This window comes from Podospora anserina, chromosome 2, assembly GCF_000226545.1.
Source record: "Podospora anserina S mat+ genomic DNA chromosome 2, supercontig 2".
NCBI lineage: Eukaryota > Fungi > Ascomycota > Sordariomycetes > Sordariales > Podosporaceae > Podospora > Podospora anserina.
Window position 1 is genome coordinate 3,001,386 of NW_001914858.1, and position 19,854 is coordinate 3,021,239.

Consider the following 19,854-nt stretch of genomic DNA (forward strand, 5'->3'; position numbering starts at 1 on the left):
CAAGCACAAAGCTGAAGACAGTCAAAGCCTCCGAGGCGCCGCTTTGTCGCCTTACTTTTGATATTATATACTCTGATATAGGCAGAATGTTTGACGTTGTTCGGAGATTTGTGCTGGGCAGGAAAACTGAGGGAAACAATACCGACGAGACGGACCTACTCGGCGTCACGCTTTCCATAAATTTGTCAGCCTGTCTGTCAGCTCGGGGACCGTTCCACATATTAACTGGCAGGTTCGTTGAAGCCATCTAAGAGAAAGGTCCTACCCTGCTGGGGGAATCCTTCCTGAGATATGCCAACATCTGGTTCAGCAGCTGTCAGTTTGACGCAGGGCATCGCGATCTCTCTCTTATTCATCAGCAGCAAATTATCTTTAAGCTTTTTGTTTCTTTTCTCTTGCAGCACACTCCGACCGTTTGAAAAGCACACCCACTGTTCTGCGCTGCGGATGGAACGTTGCAATCTTTTGCGCTATTCCCTGATGGGTTAAGCGTCGATTGCTTGGTTAAGCGGAGCTGGGACTAGGGCTGGTTTTCTTTTCCCCCGCGGCTTGGCCTTGTTTTGTCTAAACCCTTTCCGTCACCGAGACACACGATTTCGGTTTCTCTCTCCACCAGAGAGAAAAAAGTATCGAGATGTACCTCGGGCATGTCACTCTGTTTCCTTTGGTTGTTGGCTAGTGAGTGGTGTTAGTCAGTTTTTACGAAAGCGAGACGCCGTTGGGAAAACTAAATTGGCGCCGGGCTACGATGATAGAATGACGAGATGGGGAGGCTGATTTGGCTATCTGATGAAAGTGCCATCTTTTTCGTTGTCCATGACTCGGGCTTGAGGAAAGCCCAATCTGTTCCTAACGTCAGAGGAGGGTAACGGGAAAGCCACAACGGGAGCCCCCCACTGCATAGTTCACGCGCGTTGTCGCCACAGGCACCACCTAGAGAGAACCAGCGTTCATCCCGTCCCTGCGTTGCGTGCGCTGCTGTTGGTGTCATATCCATACATAGAACAGAGCTGGGACGACTCTGTACACTCCTATAATTCGTCCAAGCCCCTGGGGTTATCGCCGATGATCGTTTGCCACGATGAGGAATATCTCCGTTTTTTTCTTTTGGTTGGGTGGTGTGTGTAATAGGTACCTACCCTCCGAATGTGCGAGTCTTCTCCTATCATTGCTCCCCCCCCCCCCCCTCATCATTCTGGAGAAGAGGTGAGGGGAGAGTAGCATCTCGAAGGGAAAAAAAGCGGATATACGCGGGGCAAAAAAGTCCGGAGAGGGCAGTGATGTTCAAAAGTACCCGGGGGGGCGGAACGATTTGCGCGTTTGTCTCTGATGAGGAGGGTTGGGGATTTGGGGCGGCGACTAGGGACAATGGGGCCCAGTGAGAATGTCTCTCCTTACTTTGCTTGGCCTTCTGTTACCTAGTTTGTTCGGATCGAACCTAATCCGATTTGGGGTACATGTCTAGAGACACATTGAGGTTGGAGACTTGACCGAATCGAGGGGTAAGGTAGATGCGGTCGGAGACGGACGGAGGAATGGTTGGAGAGAGGTTTGTAGGGGTTGTGAGGGGAGGCATCACGAGATGTAAGTTGCGATGGGGACGTAGGACCCTGGTGTTGACGAGTGCTTGGACGTTGAGGTCATCATCATTAGTCAAAAGTTCTTCAGGGGACAGCAGGTCAGTACTATACTTCTGCCTTCGGCTGTCTACCGCCTTCCGGTGACCGCGCGGTCGGAACTTTGTTCTCTGGCTACCAACGGACGGGATGGGTACTGGCGAGCCCATTCCCTTCTGCTTGGGGCCGCCGGTAGCTAAGTAAGATCGGTATGCAGTCACGTTTTCTTTTTTCTGAAAATAGCATCACTAGCCCTACAGAGGTTGGGCCATCGTGTGCGTGTCCTACACGAGCCGTTATGATGCCGGCACGAGGCGGTATTTCGTGTTTGTTTGATGGATGGTAATGAGGCAGGCGCGGTGAGGCAGGGTCAGTTAATATCAGCCCGTGTGATTCTCTTTTTGCTTGTTCTGTCGGGGGTTTTTTATTTTCTTATCCTATCACTCTTCTTCTTCTTCTTCTTCTTCTTCTTCTTCTTCTTCTTCTACGCAATGTTCTACTGCCTTCCTTTCTTGATCTCGACACACAATTGGGCCCAACCACCAGGATAGAGAGTGGGGGGAGGGGGGCATATGTTGAGATGGGGTGGTGTTGGGAACGTGACTACCTTGCCAGTCTGCCGTGACGGAATCCGACAGGACGAATGCACAAGAGGGAAAAATAAATGAAGTGAGAAGAATCAAGAGGTGGAATGGGTGAGCGGGAAGTGGAGGAGAGGAGGCACTGCCCAGCGGTTTATATTACTCGTGCATGAGGAGTCTTGGAGGGATGACACTCTGCCTTGGGAGGCCTGGGTGACCTTGCCTTTCTCACTGCGCGCACGGCGGCTGTCATGGGCTTGGGCTTGGGGGGTGATGCTGTCGATGACTTTCCTTGAAGAGGATGGTCAACCTTGGGTTTGGCACTATACAGTACATGGCCATGTGTTGGTCTGCTGAGTTCCGAGCACTTCCGAGCGAAGGGATGCGAAGGGATCATAATCACAGCAACAAGTGTGCTGTGATTGTACAATGGTGGTGGGAAACTCATCTATTCCAGCTTATGTCTGCTATTCCTTCCCAGGTTTTTTCTTCTGCTTTGTTGGGCAATATATCTCTTTCCTGCGTCGCTGTGTTGCTTTCCGACTGGACAAGACATGTCACGGACGGGACTTGCCACACGTGGGACTTTTATATTAAAGAGCAAAAGGAGCTGCTGGTTTGGGATAGCTTTCTCATGTCTTGGTTGCTGTCTTTACCTGGTTTCCTTCTTGATGTTGGCAAGGGTCTGTTCCCAAAGAGAAAGGTGGCATTGTGTTTGATGCTTCTTTTCTGTTGTTCTGTTGCTTTTCGGGGAGGAAGAGTGTTGCTTCTATCACGCACCGCGCATGCAGCGGAAGCATAGAGGAGGGTTCTAATAATATGTTCATGTATCGGCTCGGTATTGCTTGTGGATCAAGGACCCTTGATGGCATCATGACGAAGAGATCATGCCGCGATTGGCGAGTGCCCAGAAGAAATGCCCAGGAGAACAACCCGGGTACTTGGGACTGTGGATTATCACAAGGAAACCGTTTTGATGACGTTTCCTGATGCATGTATGGAGCTTGTTACATTAATCTTGATGGCTCAGCGTGATAGGCGGTCACGAGCGTTTTTGTAGATAACGTAGATTAAAGAAGACTTGTTGAGTAAGATGCTAGAAGTAAGATGTGATAAGCCCATTTCGTGGGTCGGTTTGCTCATCGGAGCGGTCGTGCTCTAACCATTAGTCTGGAAGTATAGGGGCTGTCAGGGGCCTCAGGGGGGGTTGATGACCTGACGGACTTCATGTCAACAAAGATGGGTTTATCAACACGTAGGGTAGATAAACAAAGACAGTACTTTCTCTGCTTCGGTTCCAAATGAACTAGTGCTACTCTAGCGTTCAAATGCTATATTAAATAGCTGGAGAGTCTCTTACAGAAGAGGTCTATTTGACACTTTTTTTAGTCAATTTTGCGGTGCCTCGTGTTGTGGTCTCTTGTCGGTCTAACAGTGAAACGGTACCATGATAGGCTTTGGCCCACATTCATTAGCATCTCGCAAGAATGAGATACTGCCATTGCATTCTCGATGATGGTATGAATCCCAGCTTGGAGATCTGTCGGTGATAGAAAATGGCTACCGAGGAATGCTGTCCACTCACATGGTACAGCATGAGGTATTCGTAAAGTTTGTTTGCCTTCACGCTTCAATAGGTATGAAATGGTTCTTAACAATGGTACGTGTACAGCAAGGAAGTATTACTGCTCACTAGAGATTCGCCAGTGTTGACAAAGTCAGTCCGAGTACGAGAAGGCAAAACTGACAGGTCAAAGACCAAAACTGTTGAATCACAAATTGCAGTTATTTACTGGTTGTACTCGAACGGCTTTTCACCGCAGGTACCACAACATGGAGGCGGTGATAAACCGACGTCAAAAGCCTCTTTGACTTTTGACTGGAGCGCGCTCTGTGTCTCAACAAGGCATTAGATGTCTAAGCACGAAAAGCAATATCTTTCAGCCACCGAATGTGAGCTGTCCTTGGCCACGAAATGCCCTGTTTTCCCATCCCCACACATGATTCCCATGATATTTATGCACAACAGTCTCAAGCCACTGTAGTACAAATACCGAGGTATGGCAAGATATCCTGCACGGTTTTCTCCGAGTTGAACTTTGTGCGACTCTCGGTCTGACTTCTTGATCCATGAAGCCTGATATTGAAGACGATCAACAAGTCCCTAGTTGTATCTCTTCAAGTATCAAAGCCCCCCTAACACAGTGATGCTCGCCTACCGCCCACGCGGCTTGGAGCATCACGGTCTAAGAATGTTGCACAACATCAGAGTCAGCTAACGCCTCACATCTCACACTTCACACATAACTTTCGGTGTTTTCAAGCCGAGCTGAGATATACCTAGGTAGCCAAGTGATCAACATGAGAGTTGAGTTTTGAAGAACTGTCAAGGATCTCAGATCCGGAGGCAAAGGTGGCGTAAGGGTCTGAATCATGATTGTGTCTAATGATAGATACATGTCTCTGTTGTCTTGGTCTCGTCAATATTCGGGTACATCCGGGATTATGATGCCGACCAGAGTCAAAGTTCTGATGTTGGACAACATCGATGGTGTTATACTTCGGGGGTCTTCATGTGAAGTGGTTCTTGACCCGCTGAGACAACAGCACACCAGATAGATGACCTCAAGGCTGTCTCGGCTCTTTAGTTCCGAACGTCTTGTGTATCATCAATACTCTGGGGCGATATTGATGTGGAGATGAATGCGAGCCTTCTTGTTTGGCGACAATGGTGGGCATGTGACTGGTGTATGCGTCTGGCTGGACAAAGACAGTTCTTCTCTCCATGAGCTTCAATCAAAAGAAGTAACCCACAGGCTTTATGCTGGCAAATAGCCCGTAGAAAATGAAGTCTTGGTCTCTGAGATACTTGGTACGGTAATGCCTGGCTTTTGGGTTGAGGGTTTTTGAACCTTTAAGACAAGGCTTTCCGGAGTGAATTTTCCTTTGCGGCGTTGAGAATGGACCAAGAAGTTGTCATGATGGGAGCCAATAATTTTATACAGGTATGGATAGGGAAAAACTGCCCTCATAACTGATGTTTAGCGATGATCTACACACATACAGAACTGATATTCAAGGGGTGTGGTCAGAGGCCAACCCTAACCCAGCTATCTTGACCATCAACTTACAGCCAAGGCAGTGAGGCCGGAGTACGGATTGCTGGATTCTGTACATCCTTTCCCCTTGTTTCCATTCCTCTTTCAACTCAATTGACTCATATATAATCTAACCATAACAATGCCAGCAAGAGCAAACCTTCGCATCCCTTCCCGCACTCTCTTTCACCAACCAAGAGTGACGTCATACCTCTCATCTCACCCCCTATCCCCTATCGCCGACAAGCCTCACCACCAACGACTTCACAATCGCCTTTCACTTCGACTTCATATACCCTCCTCCTCCTTCCACACATATTCAACTCTAGCAACCCCTCTCACCATGCCAAAACGCAAAACCACCACCACCACCACTACCAAACCAACCACCACCCGCCAGTCCAAACGAACCAAAACAACCACCCCCTCATCACCCCCATCATCTCACCCCGCCATGTCCCCCTTCCCAAAAGCCTCCTCCTTCTTCACCCCCCTCCCCCCCTCAAAAACCAACCGCCTCCTCGAACCAGGCCCCATCCTCCTCGTCTCAACCGGCAACCCCCAAACCCAAACCCACAACCTAATGACCCTAGGCTTCCACACCATGATCTCCCACTCCTCCCCCACCCTCATAGGCCTAACCCTCGGCCCCTGGGACCATTCCTACTCCCTCCTCTCCTCGTCAAAAGAATGCGTCCTCTCCATCCCAAACCTCACCCTTGCCAAAACCGTCGTCGACATCGGCAACATCTCCTCTTCCGACCTCCCCCCCTCCGAAACAAAATGGGACCGTTTCAAACTAGACCCCATCCAAGGAGAAAAGGTTTCCTGCGCGCTCGTCGGAGGTGACGGCATAATCGGGAATTTAGAGTGCAAAGTGGAGGATGAGTCGCTAGTGAAGAAATACAACTTTTGGGTTTTGAGGGTTGTCAAAGGGTGGGTGAATGAGCAGAACTTTAGGCTGGATGGGACAGCGGTCGAGACGGACAAGGGGAAGATGATGCATCATAGGGGGGATGGGAGTTTTTTTGTTGGTGGGGAAGAGGTGCTGGATTTGAGGGGACGGATGACAAAGTGGAGGATGTTGCAGGATTAAGGGGTGCGAGGGAAAAGATTATGAGGTTTAGGTGATTGGGGATACAAGTCATGGACGGTATGGTGAATCACAATGGTCATGATGAAAATAAAAACACACATAAAAAAAGGTCATTTGGAATCGTCTCTTTTTAGCAGCCAACCCCCCAAAAATGATATCAAACAACAAAACATTTCCGTCGCCGTCATAAGCCATTCCAAACATACCATAGCCAGCTAGCCTCTAGCACCTGCTCTAAAACCGCCAGAAAGCACAATCCAGTCAACACAAAAGAAAAAGACGGCAACACCACCCGCAAACCAAAACCTAGCAATAAAAACTAGAGTACAAAACTGTGGTTATTATTGCACGCTGAGCTGGAACATTGCTAATAATCCATCGGCGCATCCACCAACGCAACGCCCCTCTGCGCCCCATTACTTCCACTGCTCTCTCTCTTGTTAATATTCTCATTGCTGCTCGGAGGTGGCGTCTCGGTCCTGTTCGAAGCAGGCGTTACCCTCCTCCCCGAGGAGAACCGGGCACCGCTTCTCCCGAGGCTGTTCCTCTTCTCCAACACGGCCTCGCTATCCTGCTGCGCTACCTGCTGCACCTGAGGCACAATGGGGAGGGCACCCCCTAAAAAGTTACCATCAGCGGGGTGGCTAAGCCCCATGCTCGCATCGTCCGGCACCTCGAGGCTTGTCCTCTTGGGGAGCACAGGGCCCATGCTCTGCCGTTTCCTGTGAGCCTGTGTTGGGCTGGAAAGACCAGTCGAGATGGGGAAGCGAGTCTCTGGTCTGCCCACCGACCTATCACGGGCATGGCCACGTGGGCCAGGAGCCGGAGAGGTAGCACGAGATCTGCTGCCCTGTGCCTTTTCAAGGAGCACACGGTTGCGCTCTTCCATGTGGGCTTTGCGGTTGCTTTCGTCGGTGGAGATGGCTCGTGGGCGGCCACCTGGGTTGGCGCGGAGGGTTCCAGACGCGTTATTGGTAGAGAGACGCTTGAGTTCGTTGAAGATGGCGTCCTTATGGGCGAACAAGTCACGGACCAAGCGGTAGGCATGCTTCTCCTCCATGGTGAGCGAGGTTTCGGTGCGAGGGCGAAGCACGCAAGGGGCCAAGGAAGTAGCGAGCTTGACGATGTACTCCTCATCGGCAGAGGTCAGGTCGATCAGGCGGGTGAAGTGGTTCATGCAGGCATCCAGTGTGGCAATATTAGTGAGCCTCAATTGAGACAGTGTCTGCTGGAGGATGGGCACGCGGGCGGCATCGCTGTCGTTGCCGGTGGGGGTAGTATAGATGGTTCTAATAATTTCATATACGTGCGAAGAAACCAAAGAATCTGAAAAAATGTCAGTAAAGCCCAGAAGGCATATCGCAAAGGATAAAAGGACATACCTGGAAGCTCAAGAAGGTATAATTTCAACAGGCTGGCAACAGTCGGGATGTCAAAATCGGCAAAGGTTTCCAACGCAGGCGGCTTGCCATTGTTGACCAAAGCTCTCAACTTGTGCGTTTGAGACAAGGGAACCTCGTGGAGCCACACCCCTCTCCGGGCCTCATCGCCCTCGAGGTCTGGATAGTGATGATCCAAGTAGGTAAGCAGCGTTGTAACGATAATAGGCACACGCTTTCTGTCAGCCCTGGCTCGGGCCTCGAGATCCACACCAAAGGTCTGGTCATCCACCTTGTTGTAGTAGTTCTCGTACGTTACAACCTTGGGAGCAAAGCTACCGGTGCGGTAGTTCTCCAAGAGATAGCGCAAGTCGCCAAGCGGCTGCACTGTTTCCTGGAACAGCATCATGTTATCCACGGTGGCCTGGAGGCTAGGAATAACGTTGCTGATAGTGCCCGAGAAGTCCAACACAACTGTCTTGATGGCCTTGAGCCTATCCAGCTCGCAGCGCTCAAGAAACTTGAGATGTAGGAAGATGGCCTCCTCCAGCTCGCACCTCATTTCATCCAGCTTCAGAACACTGGCCTTGTATTTTTCGTCCGCCTCCCGGGCCTCCCGGCGCATACGCTCAGCTGGCGTCTCGTTCGGCCTGGAAGTGTTGAGCACATCCCACTTGGCGAGATATTCAGTAACAGTGCCAACCACAGGCGAGTCAGAACCATCAGACCCAGAGGTGGGCATGGAGAAGGCTCTTGAAATCGACTTCTTTTCTGGCACACCAGACATCTCGAAAGCCTTGGGCCGCCATTGGTAGTGCATCTTTGAGCTATTGGCGAACGTATTGCCAACATTACCAACCAGTCTCAGGAAGCCGTGCGTTACCAAATCCTGGCCGATTCTCTCGGCATAGCTCACGCTTGAGCTTCCCATGTGCCGTTGAAGATACTCGACAATATCGGTTCCCGCAGACGTGTTTTGATATGTGCCGAGAATGGGGACCTTGGTCTCGCCCATCTTGATCGTATTCAGCATGTGCTCGAGGATCTTCTTGACTTGGTCGGGGGTATAAGTCTCGTCGCCGATCTCGTAGGGCTCCTCCTCCTCGGCAATCTCGGGTTCGACCTTGATTTCAGGGATATCTTGGCCAGTTTTGGGGCTCGTTTCGGGGTCTTGGAACGCCAGCTTATTCTCCTCCTCCAAGTCTTCGAGTAGTCGGCACTTGTTGAAATAGGTGCTTCGGAGCTTTTTGCAAAGGTCGGCCTGCTTGTCGTGCGCCTTGATTCGAGACTGCAGCTCATCTTGCGAATCTTGTATCCGGGATTCGTGGGCCTCGCACCAGCGGCCAAAAGGGTTCACAACCAGGTCGCGAATATTCTGTGCAATCTTCTTGTGATTCTTGGCCGCTTCCTCCATCTCGGTCCGCACACCTTCATAGGCCTTCCGCACGCTGGCGCCATCGTCGCGGTTGAACCCTCCCTGGACCTTGTCGACGGTCGGGGCGATGTCGGATAGCTTGTTTCCGTAGATCTCTTCGGCCTCGGCGCGCATTCGAGCAATGGTTAGAAGCTGGCGGTTCTCGACGACACCTTGTTGGAGCTTGCCGAACAGGACACCCAGTCCTTGAATTCTGTCAGCGCGGCCCGTTCACCACCTCACACTGGACATGCCAAAAAATCCACGCAAGAAACTCACCTGCGGCGTAGTCATTCGACCAGAACGAGTCTGCGAAACCGGGCATCTTTGCGAAAGACGACCGATTGCGCTCGGCGATGGCGTGTACTCGGAACGGGTGGTAGAATTAGAGGTCAACGGCTCGCCCGGGAAGAAAAAGTCAAAGACTAAACAAAGATTCGAAGTGCTGTGCTGGTCGTGAACTCGTAAAGCCAGTTTCGAGAGTTGGCCCCCAGAAATGGTGGATGCAGGGGGAACGTAGCCAAGGAGGTGTGGTGTGCGTCTCCAGCGCAATTGAGGCTGAGTGTCTTACACTACGGAGTAGCTGGTACCGTACCGGGCAGTTGGGTAGAAATGTTCAGAAGAAAACTCGGTTGGTAGGGCGCCGGAAGGCCGGGTCTGGAAGGGCACGCGACGGGACCTGAAGGTCAGTGATTAGGAAGCAATGGGACGGGAGAAAAAGAAGCTTCAGTTGAACAACAAAAAAGTTCTGGATTCCGGCGCAATGATGGAAGCGGCAAGAAAGCAGGCAAGTGTCCCGACAACCCCAAGATGCAGAAACCCAGCGCCATCGCCGTTTCATTGGCCAGACAGCCAGAGCACCGAAAGCTTTCACTGACGACCGACAAGAGGCCACCAGCGGGGGCCTGCCCCTCAACCCCTGCAGCAGATTGTGGCCCACCAAATGTCCACCATTCACCTCGAAACGAACAGCCGGAATGCCCTTGCTCACCGACTTCTTGAAACGTCAAGTCTCTTTTCAGCTAGAGACACCTCAGCAGTACAATCAGGCTTGTTGGAGAGTTCGGAATGTCTTGTCTCGCTCTTGTTGGTTCTGGGCTTCGGAGGACGAACGACCACCAGGCACTGATGACGTAAGGAGACCGTTTTAGAAGCACCTGAAGAATAGTGTAGGGCTGTCAACCAGCCTGGGCAGGGTCCAGCTCGCCCAGCCTGTCCGTGTCAACTCACGATATCATATTCTTGAGCATAGCTTGTCTGGAAATCTGCGGCACAATCGTGTAGGGAGCTCATGAACTATACCTGTCTGACAGCCAACAGTTGCCGACGGGATACGGATCATGTCAACCGCAGCATCCTAACAGGTTGGTTGGTAAGTAACATATCATTCTGTTAGTGCACAGATATTTTTCTTAACAGCAACAGAGAGAATCAGCGAGAATCTCAGTGGGCTCAAAGCACGTCAAAAAGTACTTCATAAACCAATTGAATACAGGCTTCTGAAATTATACATTGTATTATTCATGATACCGGACTCTCATCAAAATCCCAAACGCTTGCAAAAAGCCCTAAAAAGCTGTCATGAAGCTTGGCCGAGACACTCTCCCTTTAGCGACCCGAGTCTAAGGATTGCTAAGCCGCGTATCAATCCCCGTCTCCGTCCCCTGACGTCTTTACACCCGTATCCAAACAAATCTGCCTCGCCGTCTATGCAGCTTCGGAGCATCGACACTATCGTCTCCAAAGAACAGAAATAATCCACAGAGGGTTAAGTTGCCAGTTCCGATGAAGTCGGACCGATACCCCAAGTGGGCCGAGCTCGAAGCCGGCGACTTCGGCTCCGATTCACGGTCACGTCGGAGGCCGGCAAGGGCGAAGAGAGTGACTTTGTGTGTTGTATTCTCATGCCTCTTACTTTCATATCTGTTTTTCCCCATAAGCGGTGCCGGGTATATTCCCCGGAGGCCCCCCGCGTCAAAACCACAGCTGCCAAACAGCATTGAAGAGCGCGTCAAGCACATCTTGAGCCATACACCCTTGATTGGTAAGTGGCATATCAAATTATCTATGAACCTGGGGAATGACTTAGATATCAGATGGACACAACGACCTGGCCATCCTCCTCCGGGCCTACTACAACAACCACATCTACAACGACAACTTCACCAAGCCCTTCACCAAAGGCGGTCTCACCGGCCATGTTGACATCCCCCGTCTCAGGGCCGGGATGAACGGCGGTGCTTTCTGGAGTGTATTCTGGCCCTGCCCGTCCAACGGTTCAGATTTCTCAGACTCCAGCTATAGTTCCAGTCAGTCTCCCCTACACCCTACCACATCCATAGGTACCTAACACACGTCCTAGTCGTAACATCAACCTTCTCCCAAATCGACCTCCTCCACCGCCTCTCCTCCTCCCACTCAGAAACCTTCTCCCCCATCATCAACATCTCCTCCCTCTCCGCTCTCGCCGCCTTCCGCAAAAACAACCAGCTCATCTCCCCCCTCGGCATCGAAGGCCTCCACCAAATAGCCAACTCCCCCTCCATCCTCCGCCAATACCACTCCCTCGGCGTCCGCTACGCAACGCTAACGCACAACTGCCCCAACAAATTCGCCGACTCCGCCCTCGACACTCTTCCAGACGACCCGAGAAAAGTCCGGATCGCACCCCCTGTTCACCACGGGCTTTCTGCGCCTTATGGTGTCGACCTCATCAGGGAGATGAACAGGCTAGGTATGATTATTGATTTATCTCACACTTCTGTTGATACCATGCTCGATGTCCTTGGTGGGAATCCAGACAAGACAAACGGGAGCAGGGCACCGGTTATGTTCAGCCATTCCTCTGCTTTCGCCGTCTGCCCTCACCCGAGGAATGTTCCTGATCGTGTGCTTGATCTGGTGAGGCAGAACGGGGGGGTGGTGATGGTGAATTTTGCGCCGGATTTCATTAGTTGTGTTGAGGGTGGGGAGGGGGAGTTGCCGGTTTTTGATGGGGAGAATGCGACCATTGAGCAGGTGGTGAGGCATGTCAAGTATATAGGGGAGCGGATTGGGTGGGAGCATGTGGGATTTGGGAGTGACTTTGATGGGATTGAGAGTGTACCGAAAGGATTGGAGGATGTGAGCAAGTACCCTGATTTGGTTGGCAAGTTGTTGGAAGAGGGGGTGAGGGATGAGGATGTGAAGAAGGTGGTGGGGGGGAATGTGTTGAGGGTTTGGGGGGAGGTGGAGAGGGTTGCGAGGGAGATGCAAGAGAAAGGGGAGCCGGTGATGGAGGATGAGCTGCATAGTTTGTGGTGATTATCGGTGGGGTTTCTTTTTTTTTTTTGTTCTTTTTTTGTTTGTTCATTGCTTGTTGTATTGTACACTAGAAACACAGATTTCTTTTCCGGGCCCAGGCTGTTGGTTTTTTTCAGCTCCTGCACTCCGGGATAACCTCTAACGCCGCGCCAATGGTTTCTTGTCTCCTCTTCCACTCTCTAAATCCTATATAAAGTTCTACCCCTTGCGCTCGACTCTGTTGAGCTTGATGGCGGTCTTGTTCTGGTTTCTTGTCCGTTGGCCGCGGACGGGCAGGTTCATGGCGTGTCTTCTGCCGCGGTATGTTCCCATGTCACGTAATCGTTTGATGTTATCCTGGATGATCTTTCGCGCATCGCTTTCTATCACCATGGTTGATAACTCGGCTGTCAGGGCTGTGACGGTCTTGGGCGACAGCGTGCCAATCTTGGCTCTGGGGTGGATGGAGTGCTTGGCCATGATCCGGGTCGCAGTCTGAGAACCGAGGGCATAGAAGTGTTGGAGGGCTTTCTGTGGTCGGGAGGTTAGAATAGTTGTTCATCATCGTCGGTCTTGGAGGGGCAGGAGACGGCGCACCTGGACAAGCTTGGCCTCGTGGAAATTGACACCGAATAGGGACACCTGATGATCATGGTTAGCACATTGCAAGCTGTGGGAAATAACTGGGAGCTCGTACCATGTTGAAGAATGCGGGCTGCCAGCCTCAAGTCACCGTCTCGTTGCTAGCAATCGTGGGCCAGGGCCAATGTCGTCGCAGACAAGGTCCCAACTTGAATTCGAGATGCGACCGGGTCCTGCCGATTAAAAATCCGGCGGACGTTTGGCAGCTGGGTGCAGCCGGCAGACCCCGGCATTTGGTTGCCTGGACTTGGGCTGCAAGCCAAGCAGGGGTCTTGCCCAAAATGAATTTACAACCAAAATTCATTCGCCGAGTGAGTCGAATATCAGAGCAGCACGACGACTCACACACCTCACAATCATGAGAACATTCCAATCACGGCCAGAGAGGGACCTCCCCTACTCGGATGAGTTCTCCTCTGCCGAGGAATACATCGAGAGCCTCCTCGACTTCACCACCAACTCAGAGACCTTTCGCTTCCTCTGCGGTGGTGTTCACATATTGGACTTTTTCACAACCGAACCCGGCGTCTTCGTTGCAGCTGTGCCCAAGGAATGGCAAGCTTTTCTTCTGGAGAAGGAGCCAATGGTTCTCCTCGATTTTCTCATGCGGGACGACCTGTCATCTCTCTCACCCAACCGTGGCCCCGGCTCACCTCCCGAGTCGCTTGTTCGGTATGTCAAGGACATCAGAAAACATTCGTTGAGACGGTCATTTCAGCCTAGCAAGCCCAAGCTCCCCATACTGCCCCGATCAGTCGCCCTTGGTATGAAGACAAAAAAGGTTCACGAAGTGACCCATTTTGCCGGGTACATCGACAGGCTGGCCGAGGACATTGCTGAGACCCGGGGCAAGGACTTGACTCACTTTGTCGACTTTGGCTCTGGTCAGAACTACTTGGGTCGTACTCTTGCAAGCCCACCTTACAACAAGCACATTGTAGCAGTGGAGAGCAAAGAAGCCAACATGGCTGGCGCCAAGGACCTCGATATCCTGTCAGGCTTGGCCGAGAAGGAGAAGCGAGTTCGGAACAAGAAGCTCTACCACCGGATTCTAGAGGCCACGGATCCGTCTCAGCATAACGACGAGGAGGCCTTGAAGCGGGTCGCAAGAGAACTCGGTGTGACGGACGAGGAGCTTGCCACGATCGATCTCAGATCACGCAAGGAGATGCAGGCCACGTATACCGTCGAGGAGGGGAAGGGAACCATCGAGTATGTCGTCGGGCGCCTTGAGCACGCCGACCTGACTGGTGTTCTTTCGCAGCTGAGGGGTTGCGAGGAGGAGGTTGACCAAGACAAGCTCGCTATGATGGCGGTATCCATCCACTCTTGCGGGAACCTCTCGCATTATGGTATTCGTTCCATGGTGCTGAACCCATGCATCCACGCCGTAGCCATTGTGGGCTGCTGTTACAACCTGATGACGGAGAAGTTGGGTCCCCCTACTTTCAAGCCCCCGTTCGGTCGACCAAGTCTGCAGCCCATCAATGCTCGAGTTGCACGAGAAGCAGAGAAGCGAGACCCCCAGGGCTTCCCCATGAGCGAGCGGGTGTCCACTTACAATGACGACGGGGTCCGACTGAATATCACCGCCCGCATGATGGCGTGTCAAGCGCCTCAGAACTGGACTGAGCAGGAAAGCAGCGGCTTCTTTACCCGCCATTTCTACCGTGCGGTCCTCCAAAAGATGTTTCTGGACAGGGGCGTCATCTCGCGGATCTATCATGGTGAAGAGACTGACAAGAGTGTCTTTAACACAAGCACCAACCCGGTGGTAATCGGGTCCTTGAGGAAGCAGTGCTATACCTCATTCGCTGCCTATGTCCGTGGAGCAATTGCAAAGCTGACCACCAACTCCGAGTTCAGCCAATACAACGAGGTCATTACAGAGAAGATGGGGAACATCACGGACGAGGAAATTGCTCGATATGAGGACGAGTTCCGAGATCGGAAGAGAGAGCTCAGCGCCGTATGGAGCTTGATGGCCTTCAGCGCATGCGTCGTAGAATCCCTGATTGTCACTGACCGCTATCTCTTCTTGCGCGAGCACTCCGATATCGTCCAAGACTGCTGGGTCGAGACGGTTTTCGATTACCGCGAGAGCCCCCGCAACCTGGTGGTGGTTGGCATCAAGAGGTAATCAGACATTGGGCATCGATCAATGCGCAAAGTTTCTCATTGCTTCTTGTATGTGGTGATCGGTTGGTGGCCCCTGAGTTTTGCCGCCATTGGCCGCCGGCAGACTTCGGATGGTTCTTTGAGGTCTCGACTGTGGCTAGCCGTCAACGATATTGATTCCTTCGGGCCGAACCTCCAGCGGCCAGCCGAATATTGTCCAGTCGCCGCCACCAAACCTCTCCACCAAAAGGCCGAGATTTGACATGTCAGATCAGGAAACCCAGCAGAATCATTATGAACCAGTCCCGTGCTTCAATAGGGCCGAAGGGAAGACGCCCCCCGCCTTTTGCTATCGCCGTCACACCCATGGTGCATTCCTCGAACCTGCGTCGTGCAGTCTGGTTCAAGCTGGGGGCGCAGCGACTGGGGAGCGTGGCGTCACAGTTCATGTTGGTTGTCAAGATTATTGGATCAAGTTCTCGCCGGTCTTTTCCGCCCGGCTTCCGGCCAGGTCCAGATCTCAACATGTCTCATGGGCATCTGAGCCATATTCCACAGCGGTCACATCCACCTCGATGGATGAAACTTCGCGAAGCCCGAGGTGCTCAGGCGAGTGTGTGCTGGCGATGGGGGCTATTGTTACGACAGAATCGACTCAACCCCACCCTGGAGAATCTGGTGCATCGTGGTTTTCTACCCACGTTGATATCCGGCAACTACCAAATGCGGACTGGCCGAGCAGTGGGATTGGGTCTCTTGCCCATCATCACCAAGCTGCCGGCAGCACACTATGACAGGAACCTGAGAGTTGTTGAACATTATCAACGGGTATTATAGCAACAGAGCTTTCCCTCGTCCCCCCTTTCTCGATCTTGTTACGTGGGTGTTTCTATGCCACGACACGGGAGGGCTGATCAGCAGGGCGGGGAAAGCTGCAGCTCCCATCCCCCGGTCTTTTGTCAGGAACAAGATTTTTTTTTGTTGAAAGCTCGCCGAGGTGTGTGTTCCTGTGTTTCTCCTTGGTCAATTTTACTCCGAGTCTCAGTTGGCTTTCTCCCAGCCAGTTTCCACCCCTCTTTTTTCCCCTTCTTGGCGCTGTCGACCTGGACATTGCACCACATTGTACTCATCTCTCGCAACAAACACATGACCAGCCAGCCATCAGCTTTCCGACGACAGTGCAGGCCGGTTGCTGTGCGGTGGTGGTACGGTCTCTGACTGGAGGAGTCTAATTAGTTGCCGGACTGCTGAGTGCGGGGCAATGGAACTTGGCAACGCCGCAACATGAGCTCTCACCAGCACCAGCACGACGGATGATGGATGGAGAGGGTGATCTGAGCGGAGACGCCATCCGAGGGTGTCCACCCTGTGAACCCCTCCCCCTCTATTTGCTTCGGCAGCTGTCTGATCTCTAGATCATGATCTTTCGAGTGAGAGAGACCTCGGAGGAGCATCCGAACCCCTGTCTCAGGAGCGGCACGCCTGCGCAAGGTGAGGACCGGCAAACGAGAAGCTTTCTCGCTTGGAGGTTAGGACACCGTCGGCTCGTGAACCCCCACGTCGACGGCCCACCATGGCTGCACGCAAGTTGCATGCAGAGAGGGCCCCAAAAGGTGACAGGTCACAATCCCTTGGGACTCTCTTTTTGCGATCGCGTCAGGTCATGGGAAAGGGCCAAGCTGTCCCGAGTGGACCTTTTGGCGTCAGAATTCAGTTCCCGATGGCTTTACCTATCATCTATGGAGTTCCATATGTAAGCCCAGAGATCAATGTGGCCCCATTGATGCCGATCCCTTCCTTATCTCGACCCCATCCAGAGACTTTGTGTGTCTTTTCTGCTGTCGTGGTTGGGAATTCCATACCGTAATGCTACGCCCTTGCTGCTGCAGGTGAGAACCTTTATGGCCGGCTGTGGCTGTTGCTGTTGGGATGAAAAACAGGGACGGCTCAAGCGAACAAAAACAAACCCACCGTCCAGTTGCATTGGATGGGAATCCTGATTCCATACCTTCTCCGTCCCCCTGAGACACAGATGCAAAGAGTTACGGAAACAGAATAGAAAAAGGGATGCGTCGTGCGTCACTGTTGCACAGGAGCGTGCACATCACACAAGCTCGCCCCTCCCAGCTCTGCGCGGCACACATGCAGGAGGCAGACAGCAGTTGACCTGACCTCGGTGTGGTGTTGTGATATTTCGCCCCAGTTTGCCTTTTGTCGTCGGTTTTGGGTTTTATCAGTTGAGAGATCTGATATAAGAAGCTGGTCTTATCCCCCACTACCGGTCCTTTTTCGTCACCTTCGTGGGGCTGTTGGCTATTTGGCGGAGTCACCCCCGTCTTATACAATTACCTATCTACGGGATACGGTACGGCATCCGTCCACCTCCACCACACCACTTGTTCAGCCATCTTTAAAGTTTAAGCTCTCGATACCTCCGTTTTGTTCATTTCTCTGTTTTCTTATCAGTTCCCAATCCCTCGACCCGACAACAAAGAGTACAACACGGCCCCTCCCTTGACAACCGTTCACAACCCCGCCCGCTTGGTCCTCGGGTTGCCCGCCTAGCGCCGGTCCATCGGTGTTGCAACGGTTGAGTCAACGGTGCACCCACTCTTTCTTTATCAGCCTTATAAGTCGTGCGATATCTGGAGCTGGTCGAGGGACTGCTCGGTTCGAGGGCGCTCATCTAAAGACAGACCAATGGCGTTGACCGCTCAAGTACACTTCTTGGTGAGTGGATTCATCCATGGCAGAGGTCCGTGAACCATGACTGATTATCTTGATAGGATGGCACCTTGAGTCTCATCCACATCCCCTTGAGCCTCTACCCTACCTTACTCCAGCCCATACTCCGACTCCTCCTTCCACAAAGCCGTGGCTCACCACCCGATCTGAACCTTGACAGCCTCACCCTGGACAGCAGTCAACATGGCTTCCTCAACATCAGCGTCACCCCTCTCGAGTGCTCCATAGTCTGCCACTCCTCCTGGGCCAAAACAATCTTTGAACCAGCCATCAAGCAACTACCCCACGACGCGGCCAAAACAGTCATCATCTCCAAAGATGACTACGTCGTCTTCTCCGTCATCAGCGTCGGGATGGACGCCGGGTCTCGAGTAGCGGATCTCACCTCCCCCTTGGCCCTAGCCAACATCCCCCTCTTTTTCATCACGACCTATTACTCTGACTTCATCCTCGTCCCAGTCAAAGACAGGCAGGCGGTCGAGAAGACGTTGCTATCACGGGGGTTTGTCTTTTCGGAAGACAATGATGACAACTTCCCTTTTACATCCCCTTACAGCACCAACCACGGCAGGGGGGCGAGTCAAGGCAGCAGCTTGAACGAACTCCCCACCACGGCCCGACAACAACCACCACCACCGTCCGCGATCCCGGAGCTCCAAGAGAGGACGTTTGACAATCTCAAAAAGAGGAACGTGGTCCCTTATGTCGAGCAGGGTCTGCTGCTGGTGCAGTGCTCGGGCAGGCAGGAGAATAACATGATAGGGGGTTACTCGGAACGGCCGTCTACCTTTCAGACTAACGGGCATGGGAGCCGCAACCGGCATTCTGCGCACAAGCCGTGCTGGGCCGATACGGTTGATACTAAGCTTTATACTGGACTGGTGTCGGCTTTGGTGTCCCAGCCGAGGTTTTTCAGTATCACACTGGCGCAGGACGATCCGCCTTCGTTGCTGCTGGATAGGGAGTTGGTGGGGATTTTTGGGGATAGTCTTGTTGGGGCGACGACGGAGGGGGGGGTTTCGCTTGTGCCGATTTTTCTGGACTTGAGCAGTCTGCCTATCGAGGCGACGGGGATTGTGAGCGGGGTGGCGGGGACGTTGGTGAAGGAGCTGAAGGAGCAGTACGGGGTGGTGGCGGAGGAGGAGGATGGGGGTGGTGGGAGGAGGGGGAGGGGGAGTGCGCAGGAGGAGGAGCTGGAGTTGAGTTTTTTGAGCACGGTGAGGGCGGGGGCGGTGATTTTGGGGGAGGAGGTTAGTATTAGGGCGATGGAGGCTTTGAGGAGGGTTCTGGTGAGGGAGGGGAAGTGATTGGGGGGGTTGAAAAGAGAAGGGGAAAAAAAAAAGATCAAAAAGGGACAAGGTATGGGGATTATATACAAGGCATAGGTTGTGTGTGCGTTCATATCAAAAGTTCACCACTTCATCTCGTATTACAAAGTTTCAAATATGGGTATCCTTCCAACTGATGACTGTCGCATCCTGTCCGTGACTTCCAATCACTTGAACCGATGGCATCTTTCGCACCCCTCCTGCTAGTGTCATACCCAGCCCCCTCAAACCTTCCTATCCAAATCCATTCCTTCCTCCTCCCCTTACCCAAACCCACATCGGTGTCACCTCCCCTTCTTCCTCCCCCCCTCCTTCTCCTCAGTCACCAATCCAGCCCTGACAAACCCATCCCTAGCAGCCATATTAATCAACGCGAACCGCCTCGGCCCCAGCTTCTGCCCTCCATACCACCGCGTCACCACCACCATGACATCCCACAAGTCCATAACCTGCATCAGGTGAAGCAGCCTCCCTCCCGCGGCCGTCTCCCCGTCGTCGTCACAATCTTGATAACTCGTCCCGTTTTCGCCTCTGATCCGCCAAGCAGTGATATTA

At 52.6% G+C, this 19,854-nt stretch overlaps 7 protein-coding genes across 7 annotated transcripts in view; 4 read left to right on the forward strand and 3 right to left on the reverse strand.

Annotated features, from left to right (window-relative positions):
• Positions 1-5,437: 5,437 nt before the first annotated feature.
• Positions 5,438-6,391, forward strand: PODANS_2_8530 (uncharacterized protein; the record flags this gene model as incomplete). Its single annotated transcript, XM_001911623.1, has 1 exon — positions 5,438-6,391. The coding sequence occupies one exon, from the start codon at positions 5,438-5,440 to the stop codon at positions 6,389-6,391; it is 954 nt and encodes a 317-aa protein (XP_001911658.1).
• Positions 6,392-6,758: 367 nt separating this feature from the next.
• On the reverse strand, positions 6,759-9,509 carry PODANS_2_8540 (uncharacterized protein; the record flags this gene model as incomplete). The annotated part of the gene is made up of 3 exons (XM_001911624.1): positions 6,759-7,717; positions 7,774-9,398; positions 9,451-9,509. The coding sequence occupies 3 exons, from the start codon at positions 9,507-9,509 to the stop codon at positions 6,759-6,761; spliced, it is 2,643 nt and encodes an 880-aa protein (XP_001911659.1).
• A 1,460-nt stretch (positions 9,510-10,969) lies between these two features.
• On the forward strand, positions 10,970-12,487 carry PODANS_2_8550 (uncharacterized protein; the record flags this gene model as incomplete). The annotated part of the gene is made up of 3 exons (XM_001911625.1): positions 10,970-11,228; positions 11,281-11,493; positions 11,547-12,487. 3 exons carry the CDS (start codon positions 10,970-10,972, stop codon positions 12,485-12,487), a joined length of 1,413 nt encoding a protein of 470 aa, XP_001911660.1.
• Positions 12,488-12,685: 198 nt separating this feature from the next.
• On the reverse strand, positions 12,686-13,166 carry PODANS_2_8560 (uncharacterized protein; the record flags this gene model as incomplete). Its single annotated transcript, XM_001911626.1, has 3 exons — positions 12,686-12,997; positions 13,064-13,108; positions 13,164-13,166. 3 exons carry the CDS (start codon positions 13,164-13,166, stop codon positions 12,686-12,688), a joined length of 360 nt encoding a protein of 119 aa, XP_001911661.1.
• A 300-nt stretch (positions 13,167-13,466) lies between these two features.
• PODANS_2_8570 (uncharacterized protein) lies at positions 13,467-15,248 on the forward strand (the record flags this gene model as incomplete). Its single annotated transcript, XM_001911627.1, has 1 exon — positions 13,467-15,248. One exon carries the CDS (start codon positions 13,467-13,469, stop codon positions 15,246-15,248), a length of 1,782 nt encoding a protein of 593 aa, XP_001911662.1.
• Positions 15,249-17,926: 2,678 nt separating this feature from the next.
• Positions 17,927-19,278, forward strand: PODANS_2_8580 (uncharacterized protein; the record flags this gene model as incomplete). The annotated part of the gene is made up of 2 exons (XM_001911628.1): positions 17,927-17,956; positions 18,013-19,278. The coding sequence occupies 2 exons, from the start codon at positions 17,927-17,929 to the stop codon at positions 19,276-19,278; spliced, it is 1,296 nt and encodes a 431-aa protein (XP_001911663.1).
• Positions 19,279-19,583: 305 nt separating this feature from the next.
• Positions 19,584-19,854, reverse strand: part of PODANS_2_8590 (uncharacterized protein) — a gene marked incomplete at both ends in the record, with an annotated part of 477 nt that continues 206 nt past the window's right edge. The window contains one exon of the mRNA XM_001911629.1: positions 19,584-19,853. Coding sequence (XP_001911664.1) covers positions 19,584-19,853 — 270 coding nt within the window. The remainder of the gene's footprint in view (position 19,854) is intronic.